This window comes from Schistocerca cancellata, chromosome 9 (genome assembly GCF_023864275.1).
Source record: "Schistocerca cancellata isolate TAMUIC-IGC-003103 chromosome 9, iqSchCanc2.1, whole genome shotgun sequence".
NCBI classification, from domain to species: Eukaryota; Metazoa; Arthropoda; class Insecta; order Orthoptera; family Acrididae; genus Schistocerca; species Schistocerca cancellata.
In genome coordinates this window covers 443,329,330-443,348,107 of record NC_064634.1, presented here as the reverse complement: position 1 = coordinate 443,348,107, position 18,778 = coordinate 443,329,330, and the positions used below count along the sequence as shown (strand labels likewise).

At 38.0% G+C, this 18,778-nt stretch overlaps 1 protein-coding gene across 1 annotated transcript in view; it reads left to right on the top strand.

The window, feature by feature from the left end:
• Nucleotides 1-5,002, top strand: part of LOC126101551 (Fanconi anemia group D2 protein) — a 225,542-nt gene extending 220,540 nt beyond the window's left edge. Inside the window, exon 25 of the mRNA XM_049912189.1 lies at nt 4,611-5,002. Within this exon, the coding sequence (XP_049768146.1) occupies nt 4,611-4,799 (189 nt within the window). The 3' untranslated portion in view covers nt 4,800-5,002. The remainder of the gene's footprint in view (nt 1-4,610) is intronic.
• Nucleotides 5,003-18,778: the final 13,776 nt, after the last annotated feature.

The window sequence follows — 18,778 nt, the reverse complement described above, 5'->3', positions numbered from 1 at the left end:
CTTTGGCACATTATTTCCACCCCTAGTTTTTCCACATACAATCTCTAAGAGCAGGTTGTCTGTATCTTCCGCCTCGTTTTCTGCAATGTTGAAGAAACGCAGGCTATTCTGTTGTAAATATGGTCTAGTTCATGAGGTGTAACAGATAGTATTTCTTCCAAATCTCACATCATCTTTTCACACAAAGACATAAACTTTGCAAAGAACTAATTTCCGCAGTAGTCTGTGCAACAGTTTTGTGAATTTTGGCTAACTGCTGTTACTGTTGGAAGAATGAGTGTTTAAATGCCTCTGTATGTGCTGTAATTAATTTAATGTGGTCCTCATGGTCCCTCTGTAAGTGACAAGCAAGGGATTGTAGTATATTCCTAAAGTCATTATTAGAATCACTTCTTGAAACTTTATAAGCAGGGTTTCTCGAGATAGTTTATGTATACACCTTCAAGAGTCTGCCTGTTCAGCTTCTTCACCATCTTTGTGACACTTAAAGCAAACAAATTGTGACCATTTATGCTGCGCTACACCATATATGTTCAATATCCACTTTTAGTGCTGTTTGGTACAGGTCCCAAACACTTGAGCAATATTTCAGACCAGGTTGCACGAGTGATTTGTAAGCAGTCTTCTTTGTAGACTGATTACATTTTCCCATTATTCTACCAATAAACAGAAATCAGCCACCTGCTTTATCTATGACTGAGTGTATGTGATTATTCCATTTCATATTCCTTCAAAGTGTTACACTCAGGTATTTGTAGGAGTTGTGGTTCATTGATACTATGATCATAGGAGAATATGTTTTTTTTCATGTTGTGAAGTGCACAATTTTACGTTTCTGAAAATTTAAAGCAAGTTGCCAGTTTTTGCAGCATTTTGAAATCTTATCAAGATCTGACTGAATATTTATGCAGCTTCTTTCTGAATAGAAATGTGTACAAAACCTTCCTAGTCCCAACTGAAATGTGTCATTATTATTTATGAAACATCATGAACATCATACTCAAAACTGTTAGGTACCAACATCAACAAGAGTTTGAAGTGGGTGAGAATGGATTCTGGAAGTTGTCTGTAGCCAAACATTGGCACAAAAGCTGGTGAGCATCTGATTGCCATCCAGCAGTAGCTTCTAATGGTGTAATGTGCATAGACGGTCCAGTTAATCCTACAGTATTCAGTCTGTAATCCATGTTCCTGAATTGCAAAAGAGAAATTGGACACCTTGTGATGCAGACACATCTCATTAACTTCAGTGTGGCAGATATTTCTATCCTATTGCTTTTAAATTTAATGTAGTTTATGAATGTTGCACTCCATAGTACCTTTTATAAAATGCTTCACGTTATTTATATGAGCATCAACATATCACTCTTATTTACTCTGATGGATCTAAGGAAAGAGGTCTTTATGACTGTTCAGCCAACAATAAATTTACTCTGTTTCTCATACAGTTCAATGCGATTCTGAAGGCAGTGTATATGAAGAGAATGAGTAAAAGGAACATTTCTGTTGTATACTATAGTACCTGGAGACACTGTGGTGTATGCAGTAAATAAAGCTCTTTAGACAAAATACATCGTAATTGGATGAATCAACCATGTACTTGTCTAATGTACCTTTCAGTCCACTCAAATGAGGAGTCACTGTAATATGGTTAAGAACTGTGACTCATATGTTTTCCTTGGATGTGGGAAATCGTCTACTTGGAATGTTTGTGGTGTAACAGTTCTGATGTCTGTCAGTGATGGTATGTTACAAGGTACTAGATGAGTGTTGATGTGACTTGTTAACCTTCTTGTATACACACACACACACACACACACACACACACACACACACATACATACATACATATATTAATCCATGTTCCATAGATCATGAATACGGCATTTCATAATGATGTGGAATGTGTCACTTTAACATAAGTTTTCTTTGCACACAATGATTAATTAATTTTTTTTACAGGTACTGCATCATATCTAAAAATTCATCTATTGAGTAGAAGTAGTTGTCATTCAGAAATTCTTTTAATTTGCTTTTAGAAGTTGGTTGGCTAGCTGTCAGACTTTTAATTCTGTTTGGCAAATGATCAAAGATTTTTGTGGCAGCATCATTTACCCCTTTTTGTGCCAATGTGAGATTTAATCCAGAATATATATGTATTGTGAAGGTACTGTGAATATCCCGAGTTCCTTAAATGGCGATCTTGTAGGGGCCCCAGCTATTATTTTGATTACACACTTTTGTGCTATGAATACTTTCTCTCTTAATGACGAATTGCCCCAAAATATGATGCCATATGAAAGCAGTGAATGAAAATAGGCATAGTAGGCTAATTTACTGATATGTTTATCACCAAAATTTGCAATAACCCTAATAGCATAAGCAGCTGAACCTAACCATTTCAGCAGATCATCGTTGTGTTTCTCCCAATTCAATTTCTTATCAATGCACACACCCAGAAATTTTGAGTATTCTGCCTTAGCACCAGACTTCTGTTCATAGTATATATTTATCAATGGTGTTATGCCCTTTACTGTACAAAATTGTATAAACTGTGTTTCCTCAAAATTTAGTGAGAGTTCATTTGCAAAGAACCACTTAATAATTTTCTGAAAGACATTATTTGCAATTTCCACAGCTGATTCTTGCTTCTTGGGTGTGATTACTAGTATCATCAGCAAAAAGAACTAACTTTGCATTTTCGTGAATATAGAGGGCAAGTCATTAATATATATATATATATATACAAGAACAATAAGGGACCAAAGACAGAACCCTGTGGGACATCATTCTTGATAACTCCCCAGTTAGAGGACTCTGTTGGTTTTTGCAGACTACCTGTACTGTTAATTTCAACCTTCTGCAATGTTCCAGTTAAATATGAATTAAACCATTTCCAAAGACGGAACCCTGTGGGACATGATTCTTGATAACTCCCCAGTTAGAGGACTCTATTGGTTTTTGCAGACTACCTGTACTGTTAATTTCAACCTTCTGCAATGTTCTAGTTAAATATGAATTAAACCATTTGTGCACTGTCCCACTCATATCACAATACTTAAGCTTATCTAGAAGAATTTCATGATTCACACAATCAAAAGCCTTTTAGAGTTCACAAAATTTCCCAAATGGTGATGTTCGGTTATTCAATACATATTGTTAAGAAGTAGTCAGCCACTGGTGGTTCGTATCTGCCATTCAGACTTCCCATTCATTTGTGATCTGGCCTAATTTGTAAAATTTATTATGTGACTTTATTTTCCTGTTTGTGTCTATAACAATCTCTAATTCCCAGAAAGCTGCTTGTGAAAGTTATATTTCAGAGGCATGTTTCATCCAACAAAACATTTTACTGTTATTACATTAACAGAAAATTAATTTTTAATTTTGCTGTAAATATAAATATTTGAACATGAACATGGTAGATGAAGATGAGAAGGCTTGATGTGTTTGATCAACAACAGAAATCCTTTTCTTTTAGTTTTGCTGTTCTACTTGGTCAAGTAGGTATCTGAACATGCAAAAAGGGAATGAACATGAGAAAGGGAATACTGTATTAAAAAATTCAGCTAATTTTAAGAACAGATACAAAATACAGCCTTGTTCCTTCACACATAATCTCAAGATTTTCCAAACAGTTACATTCCACTATTCTCCATTTCTCTGTGGTGGTTTTGTAGCCTTGTTCAGTTTGTGTGATCTTGAGAGTTCCACAAATCCTTGTTAAATTACTTTACATTATCTAGTTTTATGCTAGTTTTCAAGTGAATATTACGAAAACTTGAGAATATTATAATTTTATCATCACTTTTATCAGTCTGGAAGCTCATGTTTTTTATTTTTGTGTATCTGATCACTGTGAAACATCTGCATCCTACAGTTGAATATAAGACCCGTAAGTTACAGTTACAAAGCTTGTTTTGAACACTTTAGTACTTCTTATTACACATGATTCTTTTGGAAGTTGGATGCTCGATACTCTTCTCTCCCATCATCCTTTGAACTAAAATATCCATCAAACGAAGGAATATAAGGGAAACGCTGACAAGAAGAAACGACAGAATGATAGGACATGTGTTAATACAGTAGAGAATGATGTCCTTGGTACTAATGGGAGCTGTAGATCGTAGAACCTGTATAGGGAGACTGAGGCTGGAATATGTACAACAAATAATTGTCGAATTAGGTTGCAAGTACTTCTCTGAAATAAACAGATTAGCACAGGAGAGGAATTTGTGGCAGGCCATGTCAGCCACAGTCAGGAGACTGATGACTACAAGGGAAAAAAAGAAAACCAACCACACTTTACAAGACATACCCTTTAATGTGGACTCCCAACCATCATACATGTTAGTACTTTTCACAGTGAAAACTCATTCTCAGAGGTGAGCTAAGCAGTAAGTAACAGAAAAACTCCAAGGGCTGGCTGAGGATCAGAACTAGACCTTGTGACTATTGATTGACTGTTAGCCATGATACCACACATACAAACAATATATACTTTCTCACTGTTTCAGGAATGTCTTCCAAAACAATATTTTTTGTTTTTGTGTATCTTCCACCACTTTCCAATAACTGATTTATATTGTTATCTCTGTTTATTGTTGCAGAGTACTGTGGATGGAGGAGAATATGATGCAGCTGGACAGTCAAACCCTGATGATGGTGGTGGTGATGATGATAATGATGATGGTGCAGAAGGGGATGAGGATGATCCAGAAGATGAAGAATGTCCAGATGAGAACGATGGTTCAGCTGAAAGCGACAATGACAATCGGAGCTATAGTGAAGAACTGTAAACCCGTGTCAGACAACAAGTGCTTGCATTTTAACCATGCACTTAGGATGAGTTCTGCTTTACATCTGTATATAGTATGTGTGAAGTAAAATTTTTAAATTCGGACTCTGATTTTTAATGAACTCATTTTGAAACTGATGGTGCTACATAAATTGTACATATGTTATTTTACTATGTTGAAATTAAAGTTAGATTGTTAATAACAAATAAAGTATAACTATTATAAAGAATTTTTGCAATGTTTCCACTCTTTCAAGTCAATAGTTTCAACAATCTGTGATGACTCTCGCCTGCTTTGTTTCTTAGTTTATTGTCCTCGGTGTCAACTTACTGACTGAAAAAATAGGGGATGGAAGTGCAACTACTGTCTACTGTAAATAATGTAGCCAATTGGTGCATCATTGCATTTCACAGTCTTTTATTTCCACTTTTTGCAACTCCCCATGTACACGTTTAATATGGCCAGTGCGTTATTGTTTAACTTTCGATAAGCCTCATTAATAATTTTCAGGCGAACATCCACATACTGCTACAATAGTTTACTACTGAATACCTACGAGCAGTAAAAATCTAACCACAAAGTTCACAGTTCTTGAAGAATAGAAAGGTATGTATGGAACAGACGCAGTCATTGTTTTAACACATGGCCTAATTGTGTAACACTTAATTCACAGTTAAGTTGAAGCATTGTTGTTGTTCTAATCAATACAGGTTTCTCGGCTGTGGACTGACTGTCTCGGGACAAAAAATTGAGCCCTTATATATCATCACAATAACTACACATTGTTCAATGTTTAATTTACAGAAATTATAATTAAAACTTAGCTCATTAAATTAACTGGGTACATCGAAAAATTGGTTCTTTTTAACAGTTTCTTCTGGTACGAGAGCCGGCCGTGGTGGCCAAGCAGTTCTAGGTGCTTCAGTCTGGAACCGCGCGACCACTACGGACGTAGGTTCGAATCCTGCCTCGGGCATGGATGTGTGTGATGTCCTTAGGTTAGTTAGGTTTAAGTAGTTCTAAGTTCTACGGGATGGATGACCTCCGATGTTAAAGTCCCATAGTGTTCAGAGCCATTTGACCCCCTTTTTTTTCTGGTACGAGAGTTAAGCTGAATTATTTGTTTAAACCATGAAATTAACCTATATAGTTACGCAAACAATACTTTTGACAGAACTGTTAATTATTCTGGAATTAATTAAGGGCTGGCTTTGCTAATATGTTTTCAAATAGAGTCACGGTCACAGTTCAATGCCCAATTGACTTGGCTTCCTCATCTTCGTCAGCTGAAGTGGAAGTGCTGGCAGCACCTCAATGCCCTCCACTGCCTAAGCAAGACCAACTGGGGTGCAGATTGCTCTACACTGCTGCAGCTCTACAGAGCCCTTGTTCAATCCCGTCTTGACTATGGGAGTCTGGTTTATGGTTCAGAGGTGCCCTCAGCATTGCATTTACTCAACCCAGTGCACCACTGTGGCATTTGACTGGCAACGGGAGCTTCTGGGACAAGTCCGGTGACCAGCATCCTGGTGGAGGCCAGAGCACTCCAATGAAGGGTAGGCATGCGCAACTGCTTGCCAGTTATGTTGCACACATTCGTAGTTCTCCTGAGCATCTGAATTACTGTCCCCTTTTCCCACCCATGGTGGTTCATCTCCCACATTGGAGGCCCAGGTCAGGGCTTACAATTGTGGTTCGCGTCCAATCTCTTCTGTCTGAAGTGAAGTCCTTGCGTTTGCCACTTGTACTCAAGGTCCACCATTCATGTACACCTCCATGGTGTACACCTAGGCCAATGCTTCGCCTGTATCTTTCACGTGCTCCTAAGGAGTCAGTTAACCCTGCGGCTCTCCGCTGTCACTGCCTCTCGATTCTTGACATGTACGTGCAAGAAATTAATTTGAGTAAAACTGTTGCTAACAATAAAGGTTGTAAACAAGACGTAGTCGACCAGATACTTAGCAACAAAAGGGTAAATAAAAAATTTTCAACATTAGATGACAACAAACTGAAGAGTAATGAAGAGGGAAACGGCAAGTTCATTTCGATACCATTTTTAGGTTTTTAGATTAGATTAGATTAGTTTTTTGTTCCATAGATCCATGCTGAGGAGATCCTCGTGGATGTGGAACATGTCAGTTTTATATTATTTTATTATTATTATTGTTATTTTAAAGCTGAAATAACGATACTAATAGTATGAATATATACAATACATCATTTGTTTCTATTAAAAAATTCGTCAATGGAGTAGAAGGAGTTGGCCACCAGTAAGTCTTTCAGGCTCCTTTTAAACTGATCTTTATTTGTAACTAAATTTTTTATGTTTGCTGGCAAATTATTGAAGCTGAGTGTTACTGAGTAGTGGACCCCTTTTTGAACTAAAGTAAGTGCTTTTAAGTCCTTGTGCAGGTCATTGTTGTTACTAGTATTGTATGTATGAACTGAGCTGTTTGTTGGAAAAAGAGATATATTATTTAGGACAAATTTCATTAAGGAGTAAATACACTGAGAGGCAGTAGTTAGTATACCCAGTTCTTTGAAGGCGTTTCTACAGGACGTCCGTGAATTTACTCCACAAATAATACGTATTACATGCTTTTGGACTCTGAAAACTTTTGTTTGACTTGAAGAGTTACCCCAAAATATTATACCATATGACATTATGGAATGAAAGCAGGCAAAGTATGCAAGCTTTTTCATTTTTATGTCGCCTATGTCTGATAACACTCGAATTGCAAATACAGATTTGTTAAGATGTTTCTGCAGTTCTGTGGTGTGCTCCTCCCAACTGAATTTATTATTAAGTTGTAATCCCAGGAATTTAAGACTGTCGACCTCTTCTATCTGCTCTTCTTCATACTTTATGCATATGCAGGGTGGAAACCTCTTACAGGTTCTGAATTGCATATAGTGAGTCTTTTCGAAGTTTAATGTCAGTGAGTTGGCTTTAAACCATTTATTAATATCCATGAAAATATCATTATCAGATCTTTCTAGAACTACGCTCGGCATACTATTGATTGCAATACTTGTGTCATCTGCAAACAAAATGAACTCTGCTTCTGGCAGTGTAACTGATGAGAGATCATTAATGTACACAAGAAAAAGCAATGGTCCTAAGATTGCTCCTTGTGGGACACCACATGTAATTTCTTCCCATTCTGATGATGACTGATGACTTAATTCACTAGTCCCTTGCACTGACACCCTTTGTTTCCTGTTAGTGAGGTATGACTTGAACCATTTTGCAGCACTGCCTGTGACACCATAGAATTCGAATTTATTAAAAGGATGTTGTGGTTCACACAATCAAATGCCTTTGACAAATCACAGAAAATACCTGCTGCTTGTAACTTGTTATTTAATGAATTAAGTACATTTTCACTGTAGGTGTAAATAGCCTTCTCGATATCAGAACCCTTCAGAAATCCAAACTGTGTTCTCGATAATATGTTATTTGTGGTCAGATGGTTGAGAATCTGCCTGTACATTACTTTTCTAAAATTTTTGAGAATGCTGGCAAAAGTGAAATTGGTCTGTAGTTTGATGGTATCTCTTTATCCCCTTTCGTGAATAGAGGCTTAACATCTGCATATTTTAGCTAGTCAGGAAATGTCCCAGTTATAACTGACTAGCTACACAAGTAACTTAGAATTGTACTAAACTCACAAGAACATGCCTTAATTAACTTTGTTGATAATTCATCGTAACCACTAGAATGCTTTGTTTATAAAGATTTTATTATGGAAGTTATTTCTTTTGGTGAAGTGAGTGACATATTCATGTACCTGAAGCTATTTGTAAAGGCTAGTTTCAGATATTCAAGGGCATTATTTACTCATCCTGACAATCCCATTCTATCAGTAATGGATATAAAGTACTTGTTAAATAGATTTGCCACACTATGCCCGTCGGTTACTAATGTGTCATCTACCCTTAGTGCTATTTGCTCCTGTTCCTTTCTGGTTCTACCAGTCTCCTCTTTCACTATATCCCATATTGTTTTTATTTTGTTCCCTGACATTGCTATCTTCTTCTCGTAGTGCATTTGTTTAGATGTCTGAATTACTTTTTTTTTAATATTTTACAGTAATCCTTGTATTTAGCTAAAGTGTCAGCATTGGAGCTATTCTAGGTCGACAGATACATTTTCCTTTTGGTCTTACAGGAAATCTTTATTCCTTGTGTAATCCATTGTTTTATTATAGACTTTTGTTTAATTTGAGTAATGTGTCCTACAGGACTGGCCGTCTTCTGAGTAGAAAGTGTAGTTGTAAAGTGATCTTCTCTAGGAACAATAGTTTGAAGAAAAATTTAATACATACATTGAAACCTGAACAAGACTCTATCACAAACTCAGGTGTCTATAAAATTGTTTGTGAAGATTGCTCTAGCTATTATATAGGGCAGATCGGTAGGACTATTGAAGCCAGATATAAGGAGGACCTGTTGAATAAGAAAGTGGAAAATGTGCATAATTTTTCACTTGCTGAACATATACTTATTTTAGACAATTTTCCAAGGGACTTAGAGGAAACTGTTATTTTATGTAAGGAAATAAAAGGCTGGAAACTGGACTTATTAGAACTTGAAATTTATAATCATCTTGCTAAGAGAGATACTAACATTTTGAATGATGAGTTGCAACTTGCGAGTAAGCACTTTCTTGATGGATTTAAACCTCTGCTCATAGTCACATAATATGTGTTCACTGATCTCCACTAATATAGGTTAATGTGGCATTTTCCTCAAAATATTTTTTCTCTACTGTTGAGCTAATCGCATCTCATATCACCAGGTTTCATTTTTCGTGGCCTTATCAACACATGTTCCCATAGCTGATATTCCAAAAATGATATTAGTACAGTTAAGCAGATGGTTCTCATTTTTATGTTGCGATGTAACTTTATCCATTTATCCTGTCCTCCACTGTTTCTGGGAACAGAAGTAATTGTTTGTAATAGTTATCTTCTGCACACTAAAGCTATGTGCAGTACCACTTTGCTACATAAATGTCTTACAGATAATTTTATATTTAATGTATACCTATAAAATTATTGCAATTATTAGTGGCCTTCTATAAGAAATTGTCATATTGCTTTAAAGTACAATTATGTCACTTAGCAGCAGCAGGATGCAGTGCTTTCGCGCAGGTATATAGCACCTACTGCTTTCTCATTTTCCTTATTGCTTAAGCTTCCATAGTGTTAAGTGGAAGTTTTTTTCTTTTTAGTGATGTTTTTTAGCTAATGTTTGCTCTTCTTCCCTCATGCATTTGTAACAGTGATCGTTTGTAAATATAACTCTACCTGCTGCATGCTGAATTTATGTAGAGCATTACTATGTCAGCAAATGTATTAGTAATTTTATACATAATGTATACTAGTAAATCTATTACATTTTTAATAGCCTTGTAGAGGAAATTTCACGCGTACTTTAATGCAAAATTCTGTTATTCAGCACAAGCTAGGCACAGTTCTTATGCACATGTGTTTAGTGCCCTCTGCAACCCAGTTTTTCCTGGTTGCTTGAGCCTGTATATTCATAACAGTTGGCCTTTGTCTCTGGTATGATGTACATGTAACTTATAAAAATATTTTATCCTGTGGCTCCTGTTAAAAATTATATGTTGACAAGAGCCTTGACCTATGGGTGTTTACTAGTGAGCATTCATTCTGAAGTATGCTAAATGTAATCTGGCTGCTGTCTAAAGCCATGGCTTGGGATATTTCTTGTGTTTGTCAATTTTATGCACGACAAGAGTCACTCACTGAAGCTAATATAATGTACCATTGTGTGATGCAACAAGTGAGTTACCTCACAAATATTTTTCTATTAATATTTTGTTATGTTCGTAAAAATAATTTTTTTTTTAACTGGTTGTATACATTTTTAGGGCCCACTCCTTCTGAAGAATATATTTTTAGAAATATTGGAACCTAGGTCAAGGGCTTATAAACCTTTGTTTTGCAACTGGTTGGCCAATTTTTTAATCTCTTCAAATATTCTTTTTCCTGTTGCCATTAGTAGAGGATGCTCTGAAGTCTTTAATCTCAAACAAAAATGTCATTACCAAAGAACTGGTGTGGTGAATGCTATGTAAGCAATTCAGTAGCACAATCACATATCAAATAGACAGTGTGTCAGGATGAGATTTGATGTGGTGAGTTGATGTTAGTCAATAATGTCTTTAAGACGACAAAGATATCATTATCAACACATCACTAAGTTTGAACATTGTGTAATTGGGCTATGAGAAGCTGGATGTTCCTTCTGTGATATTGCAGAAAGACTTGGCAGGAATTAGCCACTTTACATGACTGCTGGCAGTGGTGGTCACAAGAATGTATGGTTGCAAGGAGAGGGCCACGTGGCACTACATAGTGGGGGAACTATCATGTTTGGTGTATGGCTCTGTCATATCATACTGCACCTGCAACAGAAATTTGAGCAGCTGCTGGCACAACAGTGACACAGTGAACTGTTACATATCAGTTACTTCAAGGACAGCTGAGACAGACACGCTGTAGCACGCATTCCACTGAACACAAACTGCTACCATTTGCGACTTCAATGGCGTCAAGCAAGAGCTCGTTGGAGAGCAGGGTAGAGGTCTGTTGCTTTTTCTGAAGAAAGCTGGTTCTGCCTTGGTGCCAGTGATGATCTTGTGTTGATTAGGAGGAGGCCAGTCAAGGGCCTGCGGCCGACCTGTCTGTGTGCTGGACACACTGGACCTACACTTGGAGTTATGGTCTGGGGTGCAAGTTCCTATAGTGGCACTCATGTGGTTATCCCATGCACCCTGACTGCAAATTCACACATAATTGTGGTGAGTCGACCTGTTGTGGTGCCATTTATAAACAGCATTCCAGGTGGTATTTTCCAACAAAATAATGCTCAGCCACATATCACTGTTGGAACTCAACACTCTCTATGAGTGTCGACATGTTGTCCTTGTCTGCTCAATCACCAGATCTGTCTCCAATTGAGCACAGATGGGACATCATCAGACAACAACTCCAGCGACATTCACAACCAACATTAAGCATCCCTATATTGGACCAACCAAGTGCAATAGGTATGGAAGTCCATCCCACAAACTAAGATTTGGCACCTGAACAACACAATGTATGCACGTGTGCATGCCTTGCATTCACCATTCTAGCAATTATACCAGTTATTGATGTACCAGCATTTCACATTGGCAATGTCTTATCTCAAACTTACATTAACCTGTGATCTAGCGATGTTACTCACTTAAATGTCACCTAGTCAAATGTGTTCCTGAAATTTATTTCTCTGCATTAATTATTTTTTGGTATTGCGATATTTTTTTCAGTCACTGTATTAGTAACAAAGGTAGACTTAAGATTGCTCCTTGGAAAACTCCATATGTGATTCATCCCCAGTCAGAGGAATCTCCCCTAATTAAAGTGGTTGAATTATTAATTAGAACTTTCTGCATTGTTTTGGTTAGACATGAATACTCACGGGTTTCTTGTTCATACTCTTCACATTGTGTATCCCTTTCGATACAATTAATTACAACGCAGTAGTAAGTTCTGGACAATGTACACTCATTAACTTTAAGTGAGGCTTGTTATCATCAATACGGGGTGGCTGCACACCATTGCAGTATAGCCCAACAACTCAACATCATAATGTTTATAACAAAACCTTATACTATCAATGAGACACATTAGCGAATAATTTAATAAAAGATGAACTGAGGTTTTTTTTTCAATTCATCAGTCTTCTGACTGGTTTGGTGCTGCCCAGCATGAATTCCTCTCCTGTGCCATCCTCTGCAACCTGTGTCCTCAATTATTTGCTTTATGTATTTCAATCTCTGTTTGCAAGTGTAGCAGTGCACAGACTTGCTACAGTGGTGACCCTTATGTGATCACAGCTAAAGAAAATAAACACGGAAGCATTGTGTCAAACCTTCAAGAATTGCAAATTAGTCAAATGATACACACACCAGCAATATCAAGGCAGTGTGGCTATCCCAGTTTTGACTGCATGACCCAACACTATGAGTCATGCAGGTGGAGGCAAGGTTCCTCTGTGCCATAGTGACCACTGATTCCATTAAATTCATGCTGAAAGTTTTCCAGTTGGACCACCAAGGTTCAAGACATTATAACTACCTCCAGGTAAGAGCTCTTATGTGAAGCTAAATTCCAAGTTGATTTGAAGAGTATCTGCTTTTTACCAGGTTCTCACACAGGAGGAAGTTGGCAACAGAAAACAATCCCAGTACCTCCATCATTTAAGAAGCAAGGTTGATGCATGCACAGTGCCTGATGCATTACTGCGCATGTTGTGGACTAGTCATGAGCTAACACAGGTGAAGGTCATTATAGGATCGCAAACGGACATTCAATGCCATAGCAGACCTGGTGGACCATATTCAGGATGTGATCATGTTGACCTCCTTCCCTTGAACTATGACAATATGGAACAGTACCCAGTGGTAACTTGAGTGGATTATGAACGTCTCATGAACAAGGTCAATGCACTGAGTAGGCAGGTAGATGTAATGCTCTGCAACCAGAAAGCTAGAGGATGGTTCCACAGAAGATCGAGAAGCTATACTGCAATGCCAATTATTTAGCCCTTACAGATGTGTGTTGGTACCACAAAAAGTTTGGAGACCAGGCGCACAAGAGTATCTCGACTTGTACCTTTCTCAGTGGTAAACAATGGGCTGAAGTAATCTCTCTGGATAGTCAGTTGTCATTCTTGCATCTTTGCATCACAGACCGCAAGACAGGATGCAAGCTTTTGGTGGACACGGTTTCCGAAGTATTTTGCCATGGACCCAGTCACACAAATACCAACCAGCCACCTCGTTTTGTATTTCTGTGGTTAGTAATTCCACTGCCATGACATATGGAATGCAGCACACAGTTGGACCTGGGACCATGAAGCACCTTGGCGTGGAATTACACTGTGGTAGATGTAACTGAACCTATAATTTTAGCCAATTTTTTACCACAATATTGTCTGCTGCACAGATGTTCCCCAACACTCCTCTAATATGCAACACACATTATATGAACACTAATGCAGACCCACTGACTTCATGTGGTGATTATCACATCCGGAATACTATAATAATAACAAATTGCTGCCTCTTCCTCTGTTGAGGAATTGTAATTATGAATTATGTGGGAAAAAGCTGTTTAGCGCACTAGACTGCACAAAGACATACACACAGATTCCTGCAGCTGAGAGAGATATTCCGAAAACGGCCATTATAACGCAGTTTGGCCTATTTGAAAGCCCGTTTCTGACTTTCAGATTGAGAAAAGCTTTCCAAACGTGACAAACATTTATATATTCAGTTTTGCAAGACCGGCCGTATTGCTTTGCATGTCTTGATGATATACTCATTTTTTCTGAAATCCCAGAGGGACACACACAGCACCTGATTGAGGTATTTAAGCACCTTGATAAGTATGGGGTAGTTTTGAACAGCTCAAATTGTTTTTTCAGTGAGGCAGAGATTACCTATTTAGGCCACCTCGTATCATCAGCCAGATCATTGGTATTGCCAGAGAAATTTCAAGCTACTGTAAGTATTTCATGGCCAGAATCTGCTAAAGAACTGTGAATATTCCTGGGAGTTTTTCACTTCAATCAACATCACCTACTTCATGTGCCAGAACTCCAAAGTCTCATACCATTTAGCTGGTTCTAAAGTTGAAGACAAAATGCCGGAGCAGTGGACAGAGTCAATGGATACCACATTTGAAGCAGCTAAGAAAAGTACACCAGATGCAGCCCTTCTTGCACATCTTTCTTTAGAAGCATCTTCACGCTTATGGTAGACGCAAGTCATACTGCAATCGGTGCTGCACTGCAACATTATGTAGACAAGACCTAACATCCTCTTGCATTCTTTTCACAGAAACCCTCTCCAGTTCAGCAACAATGGAGTGTTTATGATCACGAGTTCTTGGCAGTTTGAGTCCATTAGATATTTTTGTACACATTTGGAAGCAAGAGATTTCGTCATTTGCACAGTCCATAAACCCCTAATCTGTGCCTTTCGTCAAAATAATGACAAATATTTTTTGAGATAATACAGTCAACTGGAATTCATAGCACAATTCACCACTGATGTAAGGCATATATCAGGAATTGACAATGTAGGGACAGACTGCCTGTCACAGGTGAGCAGTGTCATGAACACAGTTATCCCAAGCAGCTAGCTCAAGCAAGTCTTCAAAATCATATGTAACTTACACCACCCTGATGTGAATGCAACAATTAAACTAATGGCTAGCCATTTTGTGTGGCCTGGAAAACAAAAGAATTGTTGAACATGGGCTCGTGCATGTGTACAATGCCAGGTCAGCAAGATATATCACCATGTTCGCGTGCCAATAGTCAGTTTTCCAGACATGGCAGCACAATTAGCAAATGTTCGTATTGATGTCGTAGGTGCACTCTCTCTTGTCAGAACGAGTACATTACCTACTGACAGTAAAAGACTCTTTCATGCGCTGGCCAGAAGCCGTTCTGGTGAATAACATTTCTGTCGAGATGCTAGGTACTTTGTTTGTTTTGCATTGGATTTCTTGTCTTGGTTGTGCACTTCATGTAATGACAGATAGAGATCAGCAGTTTGAATTCAACCTATTCGCCCAACTAAGTAAATTTTGTGTCGCGGTGCACCATACAACAACACCACCATCCTGCTAGTAACTGAACAGTCGAATGCTGGGAACAGTCGCTTAAAGCCACACTAATGTGCTATGGATCACAGTGGACATTCACTTACCATTGGTTCTGCTTGGCCAATGTAACGTGCAAACCGTGGTTGGATGCCTCACCAGCAGAGATAGTATACAGGGAAGTACTATGACTTCTCAGCGAGTTTGTTGATCCATGCACATTTTTGATGGACAGCACTAATATACAAGAATTCATTGGCCAACTTGGAGAAAGGATGATGTAGGTCCGGCCGTGACAAGCACCACACCATGGTATACTGCAACCCTCATACATTGAGAGCTACAGTAATGTATACATGTAATATTGTGAAGAGATGGCATCAAACGACCACTGACACCACCTTACACGGATCCACATCATAAATTAATAAAGGTGAGAAAACATTTGAAAACCTCATAAACGGCAAGATGGCCACTGTCTCTGTTGACAGAGTGAAGACAGCATTCATCATATAAGAATCTTCACAACTGCGTCTTCCACACAACCAGACCTTATCTCCACCTGTCACCAAGCAGCCTCCACCAGAATCTTCGCAGGATCTGACTCACTGCCAAATGTGTTCTGGACGACAGCTACAGTTCCTGGCACGATTCATACATGGCACCCTGGCTAGCAATTACAAATGGTGCTCCACTTTCCTCAAAGGGGCTGGCTATGCTATGATGACAAGTGATAGCCATGGCAGACATCATATTATCAGCTAATTGTTTGGCAGACATCAACAGGATTCAAGTCCTAGCCACCAGGGGCATTATAAAGTGCTTTCTCCTTGCTGCAGCATGGAGTTTTATGACCTTAATTTTGTCATTGCTTTTTCCTATGCTTTCTTTATTCACTTACCTGGTTACTAAGCAAAACTTGTAATTGCATACACTCTGTGTTTGTGAGTACATCATATTTCCTTGTTATTGTGTGAATGTGAAGGCATGTGATTTATTAGTATAAAGAGTTCTCCAAAACCATAGATTAATTTGTATCTGATTCTCGCTGTGATCAGAACACAATATCAAGTTCTCAAGTCTAGCAGCCCATAGACTTGCAACAACTTCATTTACTTCCTAGTTGTTGGTTTCTTACACAGTAGCTATTGCCTTTCCCTTGTTAAGTAATCTGTCCTTAGAAGTTAATTGATGAACTAAGAATGACAGTTCTGCCTGCACAAATTCACATTTACTCAGATTAAGAGTATCCCCCCTCCCTTTTATATATAACGTTGAACATATCCTCCAAAATTTTGCAATATCCCCATGAACCACCTGGTTATCAATACGTCATCGACATACATAGTAAGTTTTCTCATCAACTCGTGTCCAAGAACATGATTTGATGACCCAAGAAACACAGCAACTGATATACATAATATGAATGGAACCAATCTAAACCTATATGTTCTCCCTTCAAATAAGAAAGCAGTACACCACCTACACTCTTCAGTTAACCTTACCTGCCAGAAACAAGTTAAATCTATGGTAGGCATGGTCTGTTTATTGTTAAAATTTTGCAAAAGTTCATTCATATTTTCTGGTTGGTCGTTCTCTTTTACAATTATTTTGTTCAAACTCCTCACATCTAACACAATCCTCACAGACCCATCTTTCTTTTTGACTATAACAATTGTGTTACTATACTCACACTTGCCCAACTCAATAACTTTCCAATTGAACATCTTTTTTATTCTGGCCCTTACTGCTTCCTTGTCCGTAAAAGGTTTAACCCTAATTACTTCATGGGGAAATACCTTTAAATGATATTTAAAATCGACTACTTCCCCAGGCTTAACTGAAAACACATCTTTATATTTACATAGTAATTGTTTGAGCTGTGAGCTTTGACGCTTGGACATACATTGGATCTCATTAATTTTATTATTTATTTGTTTTAGAGTACATGCCTCCCTACTACACTCATTCCCCCTTTATAGGTGCGCCATCACTTTACCCCCTGTCAAAGAACTTTTTAAATTTAACTTCTTTTTTTCTGTTACTTTCAGCATTGAATTCCAGAACTCTGTCTACAGCCGAACTTAAAAAGAAAATTCATTCCAAGAATAATATTGATAGCAAGGCCAGATTATTCCACAAAGGAACTGATATCAAACCACTGATTGCCAGTCTTAAAGCCTAATAAAATTTCTCTCATAATTGGCTTGCTACATCCCCCCAGTTACAGTCTTCATTTTAACCCTGGGTACAATCAACTCAACCAAACCTCTGCTTCTTATCTGGTGCCAGAATGATTCAAGTACAGCTGACAAACTAGAGCCAGCATCTAATAGTGCAATCTTTTCTACATTTCCAACTTTGAAATTAATAATTGGTTGAACTTTCTCAATAACTATCCCTCTTTAATCCAATCTCTTTTAACAAATCTGCTTCAATTTCTTCCCTACTCTTTTAATCCACGACACATATTTGATACCTGATACCTGATACCTGAATTTTCTTTAAACAAATACTTACCAACTTTCCTTATATCCTGTTCTTCCTTTAATACTTTATTTTCCTTGTCCCTTTAAATTTTAAATTATCCCATTCCTGAAGAATTAATAGTTTATGGATCGTAGCATAGATATCCAATCATTAACATCGTACTCAGCTTCTTCTTTTCCCATCCAACCACTGCTAATATTCTTTTTCAGAGCCACCTGACTAGCTTCCATAAAAACACGTCTCTCAGCTTCTTCCTCAGGGCAAAACTCAACAACATTTTCATTACTGCAATTAACCTCAACTTCACTCACTAATTCATGATTACCACACACAACAGTATCAGGTGCACCAACTGGTACAGTCACAGTGTTTATATAGGATGAACATTAATAAAACTGGAAAACTGCAGGAGCAGATTCCTGACTGGAAATGGAGGAGAAACAGTTCTATGAACATTTGTCCAGAAATGGACGTGCGCCTGCAACAATAACAAATTGTTCCAGAACACAGTACAGAGCTGCATTGCATTCATGTTACAACAGATGTTCAAAGTGGCCTCTACAGGATGCAATGCGTGCAGTAGTTGTGCAGGATACATTTCTACTTTGGCTTACATCATGTTGGCAGGCCACTTGCCTGGAGTTTGTAGTTGGGTTTGTAGTCCTCCAAATCTGGTGTATGCACACAGTCTGCTGCCTTCCTACACATTAGTCTGTCTGAAAGGACCCTTGATCACATAAACATCTAAAAAGGGCTTGAAATGTTGTGTCGTGATTAATGTCTGTGAGGATATTATTTTGG